Source organism: Ostrinia nubilalis, chromosome 1 (genome assembly GCF_963855985.1).
Source record: "Ostrinia nubilalis chromosome 1, ilOstNubi1.1, whole genome shotgun sequence".
In the NCBI taxonomy this organism is placed as follows: Eukaryota; Metazoa; Arthropoda; class Insecta; order Lepidoptera; family Crambidae; genus Ostrinia; species Ostrinia nubilalis.
Genome location: NC_087088.1, coordinates 5,457,226 through 5,475,201, shown reverse-complemented (window position 1 = coordinate 5,475,201; position 17,976 = coordinate 5,457,226). Strand labels below are relative to the sequence as shown.

Genomic DNA, 17,976 nt, shown 5'->3' with positions numbered 1-17,976 from the left:
CTGTAATTACCCATATAAACAATATATTTTTCAATTTCTTATTGTGTGGCCTCTCTCAGATTGTGTAATTGTTAACCCCAGCGCCTATTAGTTTAATGAATGCTCCCATATTTTGTCTACCTGTAATTTGATATTCAGAAATTTTACATGATTAGAAGATATCAGTAGGCTCTCAACATGCTCGCACGCTGATAACGAGGTATATGATTACGAGTGGAGGGTAGCACCAGTGAAGCAGTAGGGCACCCGGCGGCGCATGTGGCCGGCGTCGCATCTGGCGGCGGGGGGGCGCGGGGCTAAAATTAGTGCCGCGGAGCCACGTGCGCCGCAAGCAACGCTCCTCGTCAGTGCGCGCGGAACCACCACGACGAACGCACGCTCCCGCCACGCTCCAGTGTTTACAACGCATAACCTCCGCCAGTCAACGGACTGACACCGCGACAGCGGCAGTGACAGTGCCCAGCGTGAACGTGGCCGCCGCGACGGAGGCTGTGCAAGGAATGTTGATGGCGGGCGCCCTGCCTGCCGAGCCCGAGGGCCTCCTGGCCCTCAGCGCGCTCCCGGGACAGAAAGACACCACCTGGACCAAACTCTTCGTCGGAGGGCTTCCATACCACACCACCGACAAGAGCCTGCGGGAACACTTCGCGGTGTACGGCGACATCGAGGAGGCCGTCGTCATCACCGACCGACAGACCAGCAAGAGCAGAGGATATGGCTTCGTAAGAAACCTTTCTTTATTTATTGACACGTATTGTGTTGCCCGCGCGCAGCCGACTCGCGTCGGCCTGAAACAGCAGGCGTACGTATCGCACGTTGGCGTTATCGCACCTCATTGCTACCGACAATACCTATACTATACCTAACGCGGTGCTATGCGTACGAGCTGTATCGCAAAATTACATCAAACAAGGAAGTCGGCTTTATGCAGGTGTGTGCGATCGTAAACTAACACCAAATTCATAATAGAACGATTTGATGGGGTTAACAATAGTTGTTTAGATTAACGAGGCCGAAAACTGCGAAACCCACAAACTGTAGCTTTTGACCAAATATTTTGCTAACAAACTGAAAAGCCGTGACTGACGTAGCGAACTAAACAAAGCTGGCGTTCTGGCTTGATTATATTTTCTACTCAAATATTGTGTTGTCACGGATTGATGCTGAAAATCTTAAAAGCTTCATATTTTCCAAAGCTTCTATGATATTCTTCAACAATGTGTTCAAAATTATTCAAAAACATCCATAGACGCAACAAATGGTTACTAAAATTATATCGTGAGTCTGAAACGTAGTAAAGTTGGTGGCTCTTTGCGCGTAACATACAGGGCTCGTGGGAAATGAATCACAACCCTATTTTCAATTCTTGCTGGGGTCGGGCACGCCGGGGGTGGCTGTCCCTGCACCCTCCTGTGACATCCAAATAGCTGTAATAATCGCAATGCGTTCGCAACATTTCCAATTCACCATACTGAGAAAGTGTACTCACTACATATTTGAAACCATCCAATGTTTCGTAGCCAAAAGAGCGTATGTGTTGATTCATTATTAAAAATAACTATGTATATCATGCAGCTGGTAAATATTGTTTGTCGTATCTGTCTGGCTTGAACTTTGGTGATATTGATGAAGAGTTTGATGAATGTGAACATGAACATTTAGGCCTTCTAAAGTAAATGAATTTATCATCTCCCAATTTTCTCAGCAATCTGCATGATATAACAGTGTTTCTAAACCTTGTACATCTGCCTTAGTCGAACTTAAACCTGCGATGCAGAAAAAAACATAAATCAATATTTCTATTGTTGTATTCGAAGGGGACAAAGTAATTACAGGTATCAATGCACACGCGGTAGCAGTGCATGATGCAATTTTTTCATAAATGGAATATAAAGTAGGGAAGTTTAATGAGGAACTTAAAACGGAGCAAGAATCTTCTATTCTGTTTCTATAAGATTCTGCTCTTTCGATTTCTAAACAACGTTTCGCGTTTACATCCACTATTTAGTACGTCAAGTAGGTAAGTTTATGCAAAGCTAGTAGTTAGCTAGCTCCTAGTTAGAAAATAGTAGCTGCTTCTTCTAAAAAATCTTTGAAGGAAATTAATACAAACATCCTCCCAAACGATAAGGTCATTTTATGAATCTAATCAATAAACCTTTGTACGGTCAATAGCAATGTAAAACAACATGATGTAGTCCTTGTGAAACAGCCTCCCCGGAGGACAATCCTCGCCGGAACGTGATGAAGTACTCTGAGGGCACAAAAGAGTGACATCTGATACAGTGCGAGCTGCGGAACGCTAAGACGCCTTTCTATTGCCAGTTAGATACAGCTCATTATATTAAGGCTCCATAGAAACCAGCTGTTTTGTGAAATCGCGCCATTGTAGTTCATATATTGTGACCTGTGAATTAGAATTTGCATACAGTTATCATTATCATCACAAAACTATGAAGCCAATTCTATAGAGTTGTAGTGGTAGTCAAATAATAGTTTTCCTGGGCTATACATTGTAGGCTTTTCCTGATTTATTTTTCCATAGTTCTTTCAAAAGTTGATGTTATTTGATTCCGGATTTGGATCACAGTACTAACTTAGCAGCCATATTTCTGCTTATCACGTCACTGACGACTTACGTCACACTGAATTAACTATACCTACCTACTTCAGTATTATTCCACCATAAAACATATTTTTGTAACTGGCACCTTATAAAGATGAAAAAAAAAAAAAAACAATATTTATTTCTTGTAGACGATGCTCAAATTAGAAATTAAATTATAGTCGATGAAGAGAACGACCAAAGAAAAAGGCGAACTAAGAGAAAAATTTACTGTAGAATTCGGTCGTACCTAATTGCGTCGTAGAGTTTCTCTATACGATATAGGCACGGTACTTACACCAGATAAACTGGGAACAGAGATATATTTTATTCTGCTGAACAACACATTACCGAAAGTAATCGTTTGTGTCAACTTGAAGAAAACATTAACCCCAAGAAACAATGTCTTGTCAGGTCATCCAAAAGGACTTATGTTAAAGACGATGCTTATCGAAACTAATTTCTTTTACGTACCTAAATTACGGTCTGACAACGACATTTTTCATTAATTTACTGTAACCATTGCGTTAATGGTCGATTCATCATCTGATTCCCATAATTTGTCAATACGTGACAGTGGTGATCGTTTGTCATGGATGTGACTGGTGGCGTTAGTACCTACCTTCGTCATTAACGTAACTTCACTTAGTTTAGGACTAAATATATCGAATATAACTGATTTTATTAAAAGCACAACACGTATGAAAGGCAATTTCCTTTAGTAATAAAATCTTATCATAATTACCTACCAAATAGGAATGTCTTTGCAATAGTTCGCCGTTACAGCAAAAAATATTTATATTGTAGAATTTAATAGGTAATTTAAAAAAATATAAAAAAATACAACGAGTAATGGACTGAATACAAAGTCATTCAATTTTCCAATTAAAAACAAGAAGTCTACCCGCACAAGTACATTTATTATTCTGTGGTAGGTACAACGTCCTATTCCTAAAATTACATAAGTCATATTCTTATGTATAAATTAAATATAGATAAAAGTAAATATTATGTATTGTGATGGCAATTTGTAAACAATAGCGTAAATTTTCGATATTTGAACTAACTGTGAAATCTAAAAGTTGGCAAAGATAACAACGTCTCGGAAGCCAAATTTATCTTATCAATAAGCTTATTTAATAAAAATTAATAAGTATGAACGCACAGTAATTGGATCAGTCTGGTACCACGAAAACTGTAATCGCTTCACAAATATATTGGTATAGCAACATATATTACCTTGCTATCAGGGTCAAGTAACGCACTACGTAGATCGACAGTAACTATACTTACAATGTTTGCTGATAACTTTTTGTCGTATTTTAATCGTAAACTAGCAAGTCAAGCCCTTTGACACTAAGTTCAAGTTACTTGCAATGTGTGAGTGAAAATAAGTATTAATTATTTTAAAGCTAAAACTGAAAAGTGCTTTAGTTCGTGATGCCTTTTTGTCGCTTTGATATTATCATTTACGCTATCAGCCTCTACCACAAAAGCTTGTCACACCTCACAAGTTGGGGTATATTCTTTTATGTATAAATGATTAAGTATTCAGCGATTAACTAATACAAATTAATTGCTGGTTTTCATTACAAAGGCGTGGCAGTTCAATTGGGCACGACTGGGCGGCTCGCGTTTCGGCACGCCTACTCGCTACGAGACTACGGCGTAGATCTTTGCGACAGTTGAGATGAATAACATAGATCAAGGCGCAATCAAGCAAATAGTAATGTTAGATGCTACCATTTTCGTAGCGTTACGATTACAGTTACAGTGCTACGAATGTTGATTTAAGTCTGGTACATGATATTTCTACAAATATAGTTACTCACACATATTTCATGAAGTAATTTATGTAATTGAAGTGGGTATCTATTAGTCATAGATATTACGTGTACGAGTAGTAAGCAATTTTATAAATATTCAAGTTTGAAGACCTCGTTAGGCTAATGATATCTTTAAGGCGTAATTGAACCGATTCTCCATGCTACACAAAGTCATATACATAGATAGACGAAGAACGAAATTAGGATACAATGAAAACCATAGGAACATTTTTCATTTACATAGTTAAAAAAAGGTCCTGTCTCAGGGCCAGTATTGCGCATGCATGTCTAATACACGGTACCTGCATTTTTACAAAAAAATAATTATCACTTGTCACTCAAAGATGTTCGGTAATTTCTTTTATGAGTCGATAAAAAAGGTTGAAAGTGGGATTCGGAGTATTTTGAAGCAATTATGCAAATTTTTGAGCAACGAGCGCCGCGGGCAGGAAGTTGCGATAGGCCTAAAGTGGCGTAACGTGTGTTTATCTACGACAATACCGTTGCATGATTAATAGCAGCGAAACACCACTTTCATCCTAACTTGGGAACTAACTTTTGGGAACTACCTGGATGACAACTTAGCGGTGAAATTGTTGATTGTAAAAAATACTTAAGTCTGTTGCTGATGCTGACGCTCAAAATTCGGTTCAAGCTTTCAAGGTTAAAGCCCAATCTGAAAATTTATAGATAGTAATTTTTTTGTAAAACAAAATGTCTCTCTCGACTACTCTTCTTCGTCTCGTAAAAGGGAAAATTTTATCGTTTCATAAATGCCCTAAAATAACAAGATCTTGACATTGCTAGAGTAGGGCAACCACAATCGATATCGATGAATAATATCGTAAAAGTGGGGCTACATTAAAGTCGGCCAGTTAGGCGAATCGATACTGGCCAGTTGTGTGGACCTGAGTTCTCAGAAACGTCGATATCGAAGAGACAATTTGGATGCATACCTCATAACTTTGCTTCCTTGCCTTTGACTTTAATAGTCACCTTTACACTTCATTGATATTTTGTAATTTGCGTTTGCGATTGTCTTTTGTTAGCAGTATTGCTACAAATCTAATTTTATTGTATTTTTCAAAGTGTTGCTATTAACATAGGTAGGTTAAGTATGTAAACAAGAAACTGCTATAGGCATTATAAAAAGTAGATAAAAAACCAAACCAAAAAGAAATTTAATTTACTGGTTGCTTTCATTACACATGCTATGCCGTGCCTAATTTCGATTTGTATGGTTTAAACAACACTACAGTCCATTATTTGATTAGAAATCCATATACTAGTTCTTATAAATGCTTTGGGTGCGTGCTAAAATTCAGTAGTTGTAACAGTGACTCAATAAAATGGAATTTATTTCAGGAACAGTTTCCTGGGATAAATATGTATGATATTTTTTTATTGAATAAATTGTCAGAATGTAAGTAGGTATAAAAAATAAAAACGTGTATCGTTTCTATGAATATGAAGCAATCTTTTGACCTTTTTGTCCTCTAAAGATAGAGGTTTAACTTATTCCCATTACAAATGCACATTATTTATGATTTTTTTCTCATTCTATTAGAAATCGTTTTTTGCTCTAATTTATTTTTGCCGCTGCATTTCTAAGGATAACGTTTTGAATTTCGAATAGCGACCGAATCGTATCTGGAGGTCATCGTGCATTGCTTTAGTTCTGCTGGTTTGTTTAGTGTGTTTAAATAAATGGCCAATTTAACTTGGCCTGGCAGAGGCAGTTGTGTTTTGTTTTTGTCGTCTTGCTTTGTTTGGCGACGAGGGTACGAGGGAGGTCAGGCAACGCCGGTCGCCGGTGGTGGAACTGTCGAGGTGCCGACCTACGGATCACGCATGCATTACAATAGGTAATGCTGATTCGACGTCACCCACCGATATATTATGTTATTTCGTATTTAAATCGATTCAGAACCAAATTATAAAGCAAAACTATACCATACCTGTCGGCTGAATTGTAGAGTCGAATAAATAAGATCGGAAAATATGTTGATGTGGTTGCGCAAGAAATTGATTGTATCTGCTATTCGTTACAACACGTGTATACGAGTAGTATCGAGTTTTTACGAATTCATTCATTTTGTTTATTTTTGCTATCGACACATAATCACCATCTCTCTTTAAACGCTATTAATTTAGTCCGATGGTTCTTAGCACTGACATAAAGTAATATTTAGTTTACAATTGGAAGATTTACTTCTTTATTCGTGCATTTTATCTTTTGCTTTGAACAAATCACAAACCGTTTGCCGTAAACTTTCTTAGATTAGTTATTATGGCTTCCGCGTAAACGATCAGTATGAGTGTTTTCAGGTTAAAATAGACTCATTCTTACCAAGAATTTTTATTTACTATGAAATTAAATGATGAAATTATACTTTTTATGTGGTGATACCAACCCGTCTGGCCAGAGCGTGGGGAGTGTAGGTGGGCCAAATCCTCCATAATTATTTGCCTCTGGTAATTTAGAGAGGGTCGTGCTCCTGCAGTGGAGACTAAATGATAATGATGATGATGAAAACAAATTCTTTTAAGACATTCTGAGCGAGTGACAGTTATTTTTATTTAATTTTTGAAGTCAATCAATCTCTTAGCTATAGGATATAGCTGTAAGGTAATAGGCTATTTCTTGAGATCTATTTATTTCTATTTAGAAAAAATGCGAAGTGTATTACAAATGGTGTCAATTTTCAGGTGATAATGGGCGACCGGGCGGCGGCGGAGCGCGCCTGCAAGGACCCGAACCCCATCATCGACGGGAGGAAAGCCAACGTCAACCTCGCCATCCTCGGCGCCAAACCCAGGGGGAACCTCGCGCCAGGTCAGTCCCATGATTGTACGAACTTTTTTATTTATGAACTTTTTAATACTATTTTTATGAAAGCTACCGATACTATAATATCTTTGTGACGATTCAGAGATATTCTAGGTATTGTTATATTGTATTACCCGTAAAGTTTGATTGGCAATTAAATTCATCTTCTAAACGTTATAATTTCATTATGTATTTTATCCTACACTTTATGAAAATTCGTAAGATTCATAGTTTTTCATATTTCAGTATCCGTATGAAAATAAAACCATTTTCATAAATAGTAAACGGGAAAGGACAATGTTCGTTCTCCATACATTGTTCGCCTAAGAACCAACAATTTTGACATATTACTACCCGAAAGCGAAATAATACGATTCTGTGTGTAAGAACAATGATTCCTGATGGACACTTGCCATAAAATTAATGATTAAGAATATTAAATCACAGCGATTTTATAATATGTCGTTTATGACAACATGGCGTCTAATGTATTGTGTGAATGTATGAACACCGATTCGCGAAAAATGTTTTGTATTGTCGTCACGCCGAGTCGCAGCCAAATAGTATAAAATAATAGAACAAGTTTTAGAAATACAACTCGGCATTCCACTTTTATAATATGCCCACATATTGCACGTAAATAAACAACATGAATCGTAGGTTGTTTCCACCCTTGTCATCTGACACATGAAATAAACTCCTATTGTATTATAGATATCGAAGCCGAATCGTATATAATAATAGAATGGGTTTTGGAGATCACTCGGGGTTCCACTTTTATAAAATACCTACATATTGCATAAAAATAACACGAATCATGAGTTTTCTTTTCACCATTTACATCTGACACGAGATAACAAACTCCTATCTCCATGACTACCGTCGTAGTCTATGCCAAAGACTACAATATTTTAAGCAAGAAGTTTCAAACCTTAGCGGCTACGGTAACCCCTGGGCCACATACATCATGATAACATTCGGTCGTCACCGGAACGAAGTCTTGCGATTATGCAAAAAAGCATCGTATTCTAGTGCGGCTATATCACGTTCAACCGGGGTTTTAATTCGACTAAAGTCCTGACTAAAGACTGGAAGAAAATACGCCGCATTGTATGAGCACTTCGTGTTCGTTAAAGCGGCTTCAGATCTAGAGCCCACAATCCCACATAGTTTTCTTTCCAATAATATCCGCAAGTAGCGCTGCATGATCTTTACAACAAAAACGGCAATAGTTATTAAGGTGCCAAAATTATATGATTACTTTGGCACGGTATTATACACGTTCGAAGATTTGTCATTTTCATTCATTTCATCATCATCATCATCATTTCAGCCACAAGACGTCCACTACTGAACATAGGCCTCCCCCAATGACTTCCACATCGCACGGTTGGTAGCGGCCTGCATCCAGCGCCTTCCCGCTACCTTTATCAGGTCGTGGGTCCACCTTGTGGTGGGTTGACATTGCAGAATATGACTTTTGATAGGTTCATCATAGAATTCGGCGGGGATATCCTCACGGAGGAAGTTCGTAAAAGGGCGGAACAAGATCTTATAATAATGCAAGGCCGAAGCTGTAACGCGCGTGCTCCTACGTGTAATCCGGCGAGTATGCAATAAATAGTAATGTCTGGTAAATAGTGGTAATACGTATTGTTCGTTCGTTCGTTTCAGCCGAAAAGACGTCCACTGCTGGACAAAGGCCTCCCCCAAGGATTTCCACGAAGACCGATCCTGCACCGCTCGCATACAGGCACCTCCCGCGACCTTCACCAGATCGTCGGTCCACCTAGTGGGAGGCCTGCCCACGCTACGTCTTTCGGCTCGTGGTCGCCACTCAAGAACTTTCCTGCCCCAGCGGCCATCAGCTCTACGAGCTATGTGCCCCGCCCCGTCTATGTCTATATGCGCTACGATTACAGGGTATCATTTTGCATAGTCGCAAGACTTCACTCCGCTGCTGTCAAATCAATGTCGCATAATGTTATCGCAATGTGTGTGGCCCTTGGCCAAATCACAGAAGCCTAGCGAAGAAAGAGCACTTGAATGACAATGAAAATCAGGGTTACCATTTTATAAGATCTCCTCACTATTGAGGGTAACAAAGTAACATTAATAATCTAGCCATTAATTACATTTATTACCTATACGAGAAAGTAAAGCAACATGCGGTTTTATTTTAATTTGTAAAATATTTGTAACAGTTTGTTCCAAGTTTAGTTTTACAACAGTATGGCTGTTTCAGCTGTCACTGTGAAGCTTTGGGAAAATAAATAAATAGAAAAAATATTAACATAAATATTTATTTAAGTTTTTATGTTCATTATCATAATATGCCAATTTAAGTTACACTGTGTGACAGTCTTTGACACTAAACAAACTCTTCAGCTTAATAATACCTACCTACAGGGCGTTTTTATAGTTACTCTTGCTGATGAAACAAGAAGGGTTGATTCTACTACTGAAATACAACTACTTTTCTTATAGGACCAATATCAAATTCTCAAAATAATTCACATCCTCGTGATGGTGATAATTTCTATGGAGAGGTTTTTTTTTATATTCAGTCTCTTGGGATAAGTTATTCCATTTGAGCAGTAGAATTAATCCTTTTTATTTGATCACATATAAAAATAACACAAGTCTTTAGGAAAACTTCTTCTTTGGTATGGTATCACTACGGAGTTATAATGTCGGCAACTCTGTATCACTGACTTGTAACTTTCAAACAGTATGAATAATAAGGGCACTACATTGGTTTTCTTTCTGAAAAAAGGCTTTCACTTTTAGTACTAACCCTTTAGCACTATTTCATTGAAATAAAAATACAATAAACGCACAGAAGACTGAAATTGAGTCAACTGACGTGACGTTTATAATTTGTTGACATTATGACAGTTTGACAAGACTAGGGATTGAAAAAGTATTAATTGAAAAAGTAAAATGACAATTTATTAAAACGGTTCACAAGGATATAATCGATTAAAAATATTTATAAAATGTTCTGATACTTGCCTGTAGCGATTATCCAATCCTGGTTTCTACTGAAAAACTACCTCGTGGCAAGATTTTAATAAAATAATAAAATCTTTATCTTCTCTTTCACAATCTATAAAAGTTCATTTGGTCTATTATTATACATGTGCTATGAATGAGGGTTTTCGCGATTGAAAAATCCGCGAGATGGCAATACGTAGACGCGAGGTCCAAATGCTGCATGATTGGTGGATATCTGTCAATGTCATGTCAAAAATAACCAATCATGCAGCATTTGGACCTCACGTCTACGTATTGCCATCTGGCGGATTTTTCAATCGCGAAAACCCTCATTGGCATAGATTATGAGAGACTGGCAACTATACTAGGTTGATATATGTTTATCACACTTCAACTGGCATTGGATTCAACATCGGATTCTGACACTTTTACAGTTACCTATGATACCATGAATATCAGTTTATGGTCCTAATTATTTTTATTTTATTTACGACCTTCGACCAGTTGGACACTTTAGATAGCTTCTTGTAATAGTGTCAATATCTTTTTAGCTTTTAACGCAAATCTAGTCTTCAAAGCAGTTTAATCGATTTATTTTATTTTCAAAATCGATATTTTATTGTCTATGATGGCCGCAGGAACATCACTATACATGGACTCCCAGCAATAAAGTACGGTAATGCCTCGTACAGATTTTATCGGCAAAAATTATGGAACTTGATAGGTTTTAGACCATGCCACGCACCAAAACGTCCGGAAGTTGTAATAGTATTATAGAATAAACGTTAAAAGACTTATTTATTTAATTTTTCAATGCTTAAGTGTCCATTAGAATGAAAGGGTGCTTAATGTATTTAAAAAAATAGAAAATAATTATGATGGGTTAATGTTTTTGGGCGGTTTTTAGGCGGTTTCTGACAATGTCCTTTCCTAGACACCATGGTTGCACAACGGCTGTTATAGTTCACAGCTACATTTATTATGTACAATTTTGTCATGACTGTGATCCATGTTCCTGATGTACTTTCTCCAATAATTACTAAGAAGTTTTATTTGCAAATAATATTATTTTAATGACAATCAATCACCAAATTAATATGTATTATTAAAATTATCCAACTATTCCGAAAATCTACAGTTGTTTTTTTGTTTGTTTACCATAATAATAATCAAAAGATAATTAGATACCTTTATTTATTTGACTGTAATAGCCGGTTGCATGATTCTCATAATATCATCATCTACTAATCGCTATTATTATAATGTTTTCAATGAATCCACTTTTGAGTCTATTTAAGTGCAATCAAGGTCTAAAATGTTACACACATGCGGATAAGTAACGAGTTAATCTCAAAGATAAGGGTTATTTACACAGTGAAGGGTTGACTACCTAGTTATTGCTACAAGGATTTTGTTGGAAGAGACGTCACTTTACATTTATGTGATTTCTAACTTTTTATGGACGAAACAGCGATATTTCAGACCATGGTACAAAGAAATCATGTTCTAATAGCGATCATAAAAATCAATATGAGTATATGATTTTTGGGTTCCATTTTCTACTACGCTCATTTTGATCCCGGTCGCAGCTCACTGTGGGCGTTTATCGCTCAGCTGTTTGGGAAAGGAGCGTTTTTTGCTCGGCTCCGTTTTTTGTACGTTGCGCGGGCGCACAAATACCGACAAAAAATTGTAAGACTACGCGTGTGTTACAATCAGTACCACGGGGGGTCAATTCTGTGAACATATGCGAAGCACCACTGGAACATAATTATTACGACAATTAGTGAATTTTAGATAAAATCATTCATGTAGGTATTGATAATTGTAATGAAATAACAATTACCGTCACACTTTTATCAGGCCTTACCTACATAAACGGAAATAATAGAATAAAATAGGTTAAATGTAATCAAAATCTTCCTAAATTATGCTTTATCTCGCGTTGATTAGTTTTCGATAGCAAGTGATAATAAACCAACGATAATATTATTATTTCTGTTATCTTTGAGTGCGTGCTCAAGGTATAAAATTAAGTGACATTTAATATAGAAAGAGTTAACGGCAGCTCATCCAGTTTTATTTTTATGATACTCCTCGCTTCATTATTTAAGTTTTGTTCGCTGAAGTTACATTTTAATATTCAAACTACAAATACAAATATTATGAGTGCTCTATGATAGGTGTATCAGTGGTTAGTCAATAGCAATAATAATTATTAGTGGACACAATACACCATAATGCTCATCCATAGTGTATCAAGGTTTGACAAAGCTACCAAATGACAGTGGACTGGCAATCATCGATATCTAGATCTCTGTTTAATGAGCATTCGTATAATAACCCGTGCTATGACGTAAATGGGCATCGCAACGAAGCTGAAATAATATTGGAAATAATACACGTTGCCTGAAAAAAGTTTCAGGGCATCGTACACGTGTAACGAACATATTCTGTTCCGTGGTTGTCACTTATCGTAAGAAACAACATCATCATATCTCTTCAATTCAAGTGTTCTACTTAGCTGCTGATTGATATTTAGTTAATGGCTCATCAAGTCATCAACTTCCCATAGAATGACTTATTTTCCTAATCCATTTTGATGTTTATGCTTTGAAATATCAGAAGAAGAAAAGCTATCGATGACCCAAATCTGTTTTGCTCCCTCTACATTAAAAATATACAAGTGAGATTGTATCTTCAATCTATGCTTGAATAATAAGAAAAGACGTCGTTACTGAAGAATTTTACTTGTCCATTACTAACATTGTTCAACTGGAATACAATTGGAATTGAACAATGGCCACCTATTTTGAAGTAACTTTGTATTTACTTTTAGTAAACCTCCTTTAGTTATATTTAAAAGTAGGTAGGTACTTACTTACCTACTTTATAATACATTCATATTGAACTATTGAATGCTTTTCCCTATTTTTATTTACCTTATAACGTAATTACTTACGTACCTACTTATTACGTAAAGTAAATTTTGGATATAAAAGCAATATTGATAGAAGTCGCGCAGTCCGCGCTCATCAAATGATGGGCAATCGTTAAAATGTACACGTTTTATTTTATACTTCTATAAAAAAAAATCATTAAATGTACGTAACGTGTTTCACGGCGCCTTGATTAGCGGGACACGCTGCAGGGAACAGGGACATAGCAAAATTAAAACAGCATACTGACCTTGCCCGAAATTACTTGAAGATTACCGAAATTACCTATGTAGTACAAGTACAATACGTGTATTAAAATGACCGATTTCCAATTCCGTTTTCTAATCCAGATAGTTACCTACAGGAAAGAAAGAACTTTCGAAAGTTCATTGCGTTTTTTTTACTATATCTACTTACTGAAGTGTCATAAATACAAAGTTATAAAGTTCTTTTTGGATCATTTATTGGTATAACTTGCTTGCCCTTGGGCGGAAAACATTCTCAACAACTTTCGTGACCTGGTTAAGTTGAAAACATTTTCCAGATCTTATGTATTTTTTTGGTTTCTTGGTGAAATTCTTCAAAGTTACAAAGTAAACAATTTCTGAAGTAACTTGCTTGGTTACCAAGTGCGTTACTTCTGACAACCATTGATACTAGCAAATCCACACAGCCTCTTTACAAAAAGAAGATACTTATAAAACTTACTTAGACAATTTAATTTTGATTTGGATTTAGATTAAAGCACAGCACTATTTGTTGGTGGTGCAAGAGGAATTTAAAAATACCCATTGCACCACCAGTGGTGCAAGCCGGTGGTGCAACGGGTACAAAAAGAAATAAAACAATACGCTAGGAATGATAGACACACCAGCCACATCAATTAGGCTGTTTTAAAAAATGCAATTAGTATTTAGTTTTTCAAGCACTGGCGGAATTCTGTGAGCTATGTCAGGTTGCACAGGCGAGAACAGGCACGCAGGGAGCCCGCCCCCGCCGGAAGCGGCTAAACGCTCGGAAGCGGAAGTGTTCGGTGGCCGACAGGATCGCTAATTGAATGCGCCCTAAACCGAGCCAACCCTTCTAAGGTGATACAACACTTGCTCTGATTTAATTATGCCGAAAAGAATTATGGCTGACTTTTGACGGCGGAAATTACCTATACATGATAAACGGTGCCGACAACTATAAATTAAGTCCTAGAGGGTAACTTTCTTCATCGATATAAATAGCTCTATACTCGTAGTTAGAAATTTCAGTCATAATACATTATGTAATGTACAAAGTTTTCAGAAGAGTTTTTCAGTTTTCCTCGTGCCCTCTTTATTTTAAAAGTTGATACCTGAAAGCTGAAAACTGATAAAATTTGGCTACGCTATTGAACAAATCAAGTTGCTAAGTAAATAAAAATGTATTCATTGTACATATTTATGGAATGTAAAGTAACTTTTTTCATTTTCAAAATCATAGTGTATGTATGCAATGCATAGTATGATAATAAAATTACTACTCGTTGAATTTTTGATTATGAAAAGCATGTTTTTCAACTTCAGAGTAAAAGCAGATTCACGTTTTACGTATAAATTTTAGCTTAAATTCTACATTTTTCATCATGAAACGCAATATTTCAGTTGTAGAGCTAACAAAGGAAGCCCTGAAATTTTCTCGGATGACATGCTTAATCATACAATCTCGTCGACTTGGCACTTATTCAAATGATGCACGTCTAAATTGCCCGGCCATTTGCTACAAGCGTAGTAGAGTACATACGCATGGTCTCATGGTCTCCATTATACAATGACGCGACAACCGACTTCCGCGCATACCTGAATTGATAGCTACGGTTGTGATAACAGTTGTATGCGACTAATTTGCCGGTCGCCGAGGACGCGAGATCGTCTCGGTCATCGTGAGATATCAATCTTTTACTCTGGGCTTCCACCACAACCTAATCAATAGTCTTATCATATCCTCTTGTTGTACATTTTTGTTAGATCCCGTGTTTATAAAAATTATAGATTCCAAGATCCTTAGAGTTAAAACAATGTAATCTATTGTTAACAATGTAATACAATGTACCCACAAGATATTTTTATCACACGAGAGATGAGCATAACGACGTCGCGACATAGCCATTACATGCAGTTTTCCTCTTCAATTTATTTGAACAAAACACCGCATTGTTCTCATTCCGTACGTAACAATCTCTCGATCAGGTTTAGCCAGACATATTTAAATCTCGAGGCCTAATTTGCGTTCAGCCTTTTGTCAGCAAGGAATACACATATAGCAAAGTTGTTCTGAATTGAACAGCTGATCGCATTGAATTAGGACGTCTGAGAAACTCGTGGAACTGGCATCCTTACAGCGTTTGTTGAGCTGGTATTGTCCCACACGGTCAGTTGCGAATGGTTTTTTGTTGTACGAGTTTGAGCTTTATTCTGACGTGAGAGGAGTTGTGCCGAGAGTTGGCAAGGGTCGCGGGGAGCGGAGTGTGTACAATGGGTGCGTGAGCGCATGACGAGACACCTGGTTGTGGCGTACCGGCCGCGCCATATGCCTCCTGTTAGGCCGAGGGCCAACGGCAGTCACCGGGTAACTCAGCGAAACGGTTTCCATGTAACGATTCAGTGTTTCTATTTATGCCAGCTAACTAGGTATAGCTATGGTACAGGATATAAGGGTAGAAAAACCACCTACGAGTATGTTCAAATTTTTTCATCAGCTTAATCCAGGTTGAATTTGGTGTCTGAATGGAATCTGAATTTAATGGGCGCTCTTTTCTTGCATTATTCACTACCATTCAACGAATAGGTATATGTTATTCTTTAACATCATCATTTAAATAAAATAATTTATTATGATGTTTGGCCCTTAGCCCGTAAGTATTTTCCGGGACCGGGTGTCCCCGTGGGCACGAGCCGTGGCAACCCTACTGTGATGAGCATGCGTCACTTGGGTTTAATTACCCGATATTCAAAATGATGAGACGGTGTGGTGGCTAAAATTATACCCCGTCCGAGGATAAGCAAACCGGTACAATTAGTTCCAGTTAGGTGTCAAATCAAAATACTTAATTAACTGAAAAGATAATAAAAATGTTTTTGAGACCAGAGACCGTCATCAAATTGCAGAACATTTTCCTATTGTTGTGTCATTCTTAGCAAAAAGATGCTCGGAGAACTTCAAACGATTAACAAGTAAATTGCAGTAGTGATTTTTAGGGTTTTTAATAAATCAAGTAAATTATGCACAGCAAACGTTAAAAATCAAATGTATTGACGAGCAGGACGCCCAGGGTGAACGTCTCAACAGATATTATTGTTGGATCGCATTAACTTCCATACCCTGTTTAGTCTGCGGATGTCTTAAGAAAGTTTATGGCTGTGGTATGTTATTCGTCGGCTTTTCATAAATACGTACACATGAGCCAAATTGTGGGACTGGCCATGTTTTTTGGTAACCAAAAGATTCAGAGTCATTGTCTTTTGTTTTGTTGCATTTTAATGTAAAGTTTCCTGCAGAGCCGTTTGAATATCATGTCTTTGTCGGATGTTAAATCCGTTACAAAAACTTGATTTGTTTTTGTATAAGACTAGTGGCCAAGAAAGTTCTTATGGGAATCAAGAGGGCTATCAAGGTTACAAAATCGGTTTAGCAGCCCTAGCTGGATCTCAGAACTGTTTCATGTTCACACAATATGTCCGTCCGTTAAACTAGGCCGGTTTATGTTCCGGCGGTCTTCAATGCAACGTTCGTTACCGTTATTTTGTGAGGGGCTGCGATTCGCTTTCAAAGATGCGTGCGCGCAGCCGGCGTACCCGATCCTCGTACCTGCGCTTTAGTTGTCCTTTATATTGCATTGTATTGTGCACTTATTTTTTATTCACAAATGCAGATTAGCTGCATGAACAGGGGAAGCTGGCAACAGTGAATGTAGGTAGGTACTACTTATCTCTTTTATGTATGTACTTATTTAGTAAGTAAACTGGTTTTCCTACTCGTGTATTTCAGAATGATAGTTTTCAGTTGGTATCAAGGTCAAACGTAATGAGGTTCGTATCTGGGGCACGATTTGAAATACGTAGATTGGCACTAAAAAGATCAAAACAATCGTTAGAATGTAAAACTAAATGAAGATTAATAGCTTCAATCGCACAAATTTATATTTTTATGGAAATCCATTCGTCGGCAGTGATGGAGGCGTAGTAACGGCGCGTCTGTCTTCGGCGCCCGCGCATTCGACACGAGCCAACATAAATAAGCATTAATCTGGATAAGTAGAAGCTACCTCCATACAGTAGAACATCGTCATTCAACGCATAATTTTTATTTCCGTGTATCCTGTTTGGAATACTCGCTTTATATGATAGGCACTTCTTAGTTGGGAATTTTCTGCATAAAATCGGTCGTGCTGTTGTGGCTGACTAATGTTCGAAAGTCTGGCTTATGTTTGGGGGTTTTTCCGAAGGGACAACTCGACGAATGATCCAACCACTTTACATAATTACCTAGGTTTCGTCTTTCAGGCATTCTTATTAAAGGAGTCCCCCGCATTCGTCGGTCGTAAATTGTTTCTGTATTTAGGCATTATACTTACTTACCTAGGTTTACGAACTGAAATATTTTGATAAGGCTTTCACTTAAAATCAAGCAGTAGATTTATCTAAGAGTAAACGGACAATGATTGCTAATGCTAAACAACAATTTTGTTTTGTTTTGAAAATAATGTAACTGTAGGTACTAGCTTTAAAAGTAGTTAATGTCAGCTTAATATTG

The 17,976-nt window shown here is 37.4% G+C and overlaps 1 protein-coding gene across 1 annotated transcript in view; it reads left to right on the top strand.

Moving 5' to 3' along the window:
- The first annotated feature begins 258 nt into the window (after positions 1-258).
- The window catches only part of LOC135087672 (RNA-binding protein 38-like), a 33,427-nt gene continuing 15,709 nt past the window's right edge, over positions 259-17,976 (top strand). Inside the window, exons 1-2 of the mRNA XM_063982419.1 lie at positions 259-722; positions 7,141-7,267. Of these exons, the coding sequence (XP_063838489.1) occupies positions 501-722; positions 7,141-7,267 (349 nt within the window). The 5' untranslated portion in view covers positions 259-500. The remainder of the gene's footprint in view (positions 723-7,140; positions 7,268-17,976) is intronic.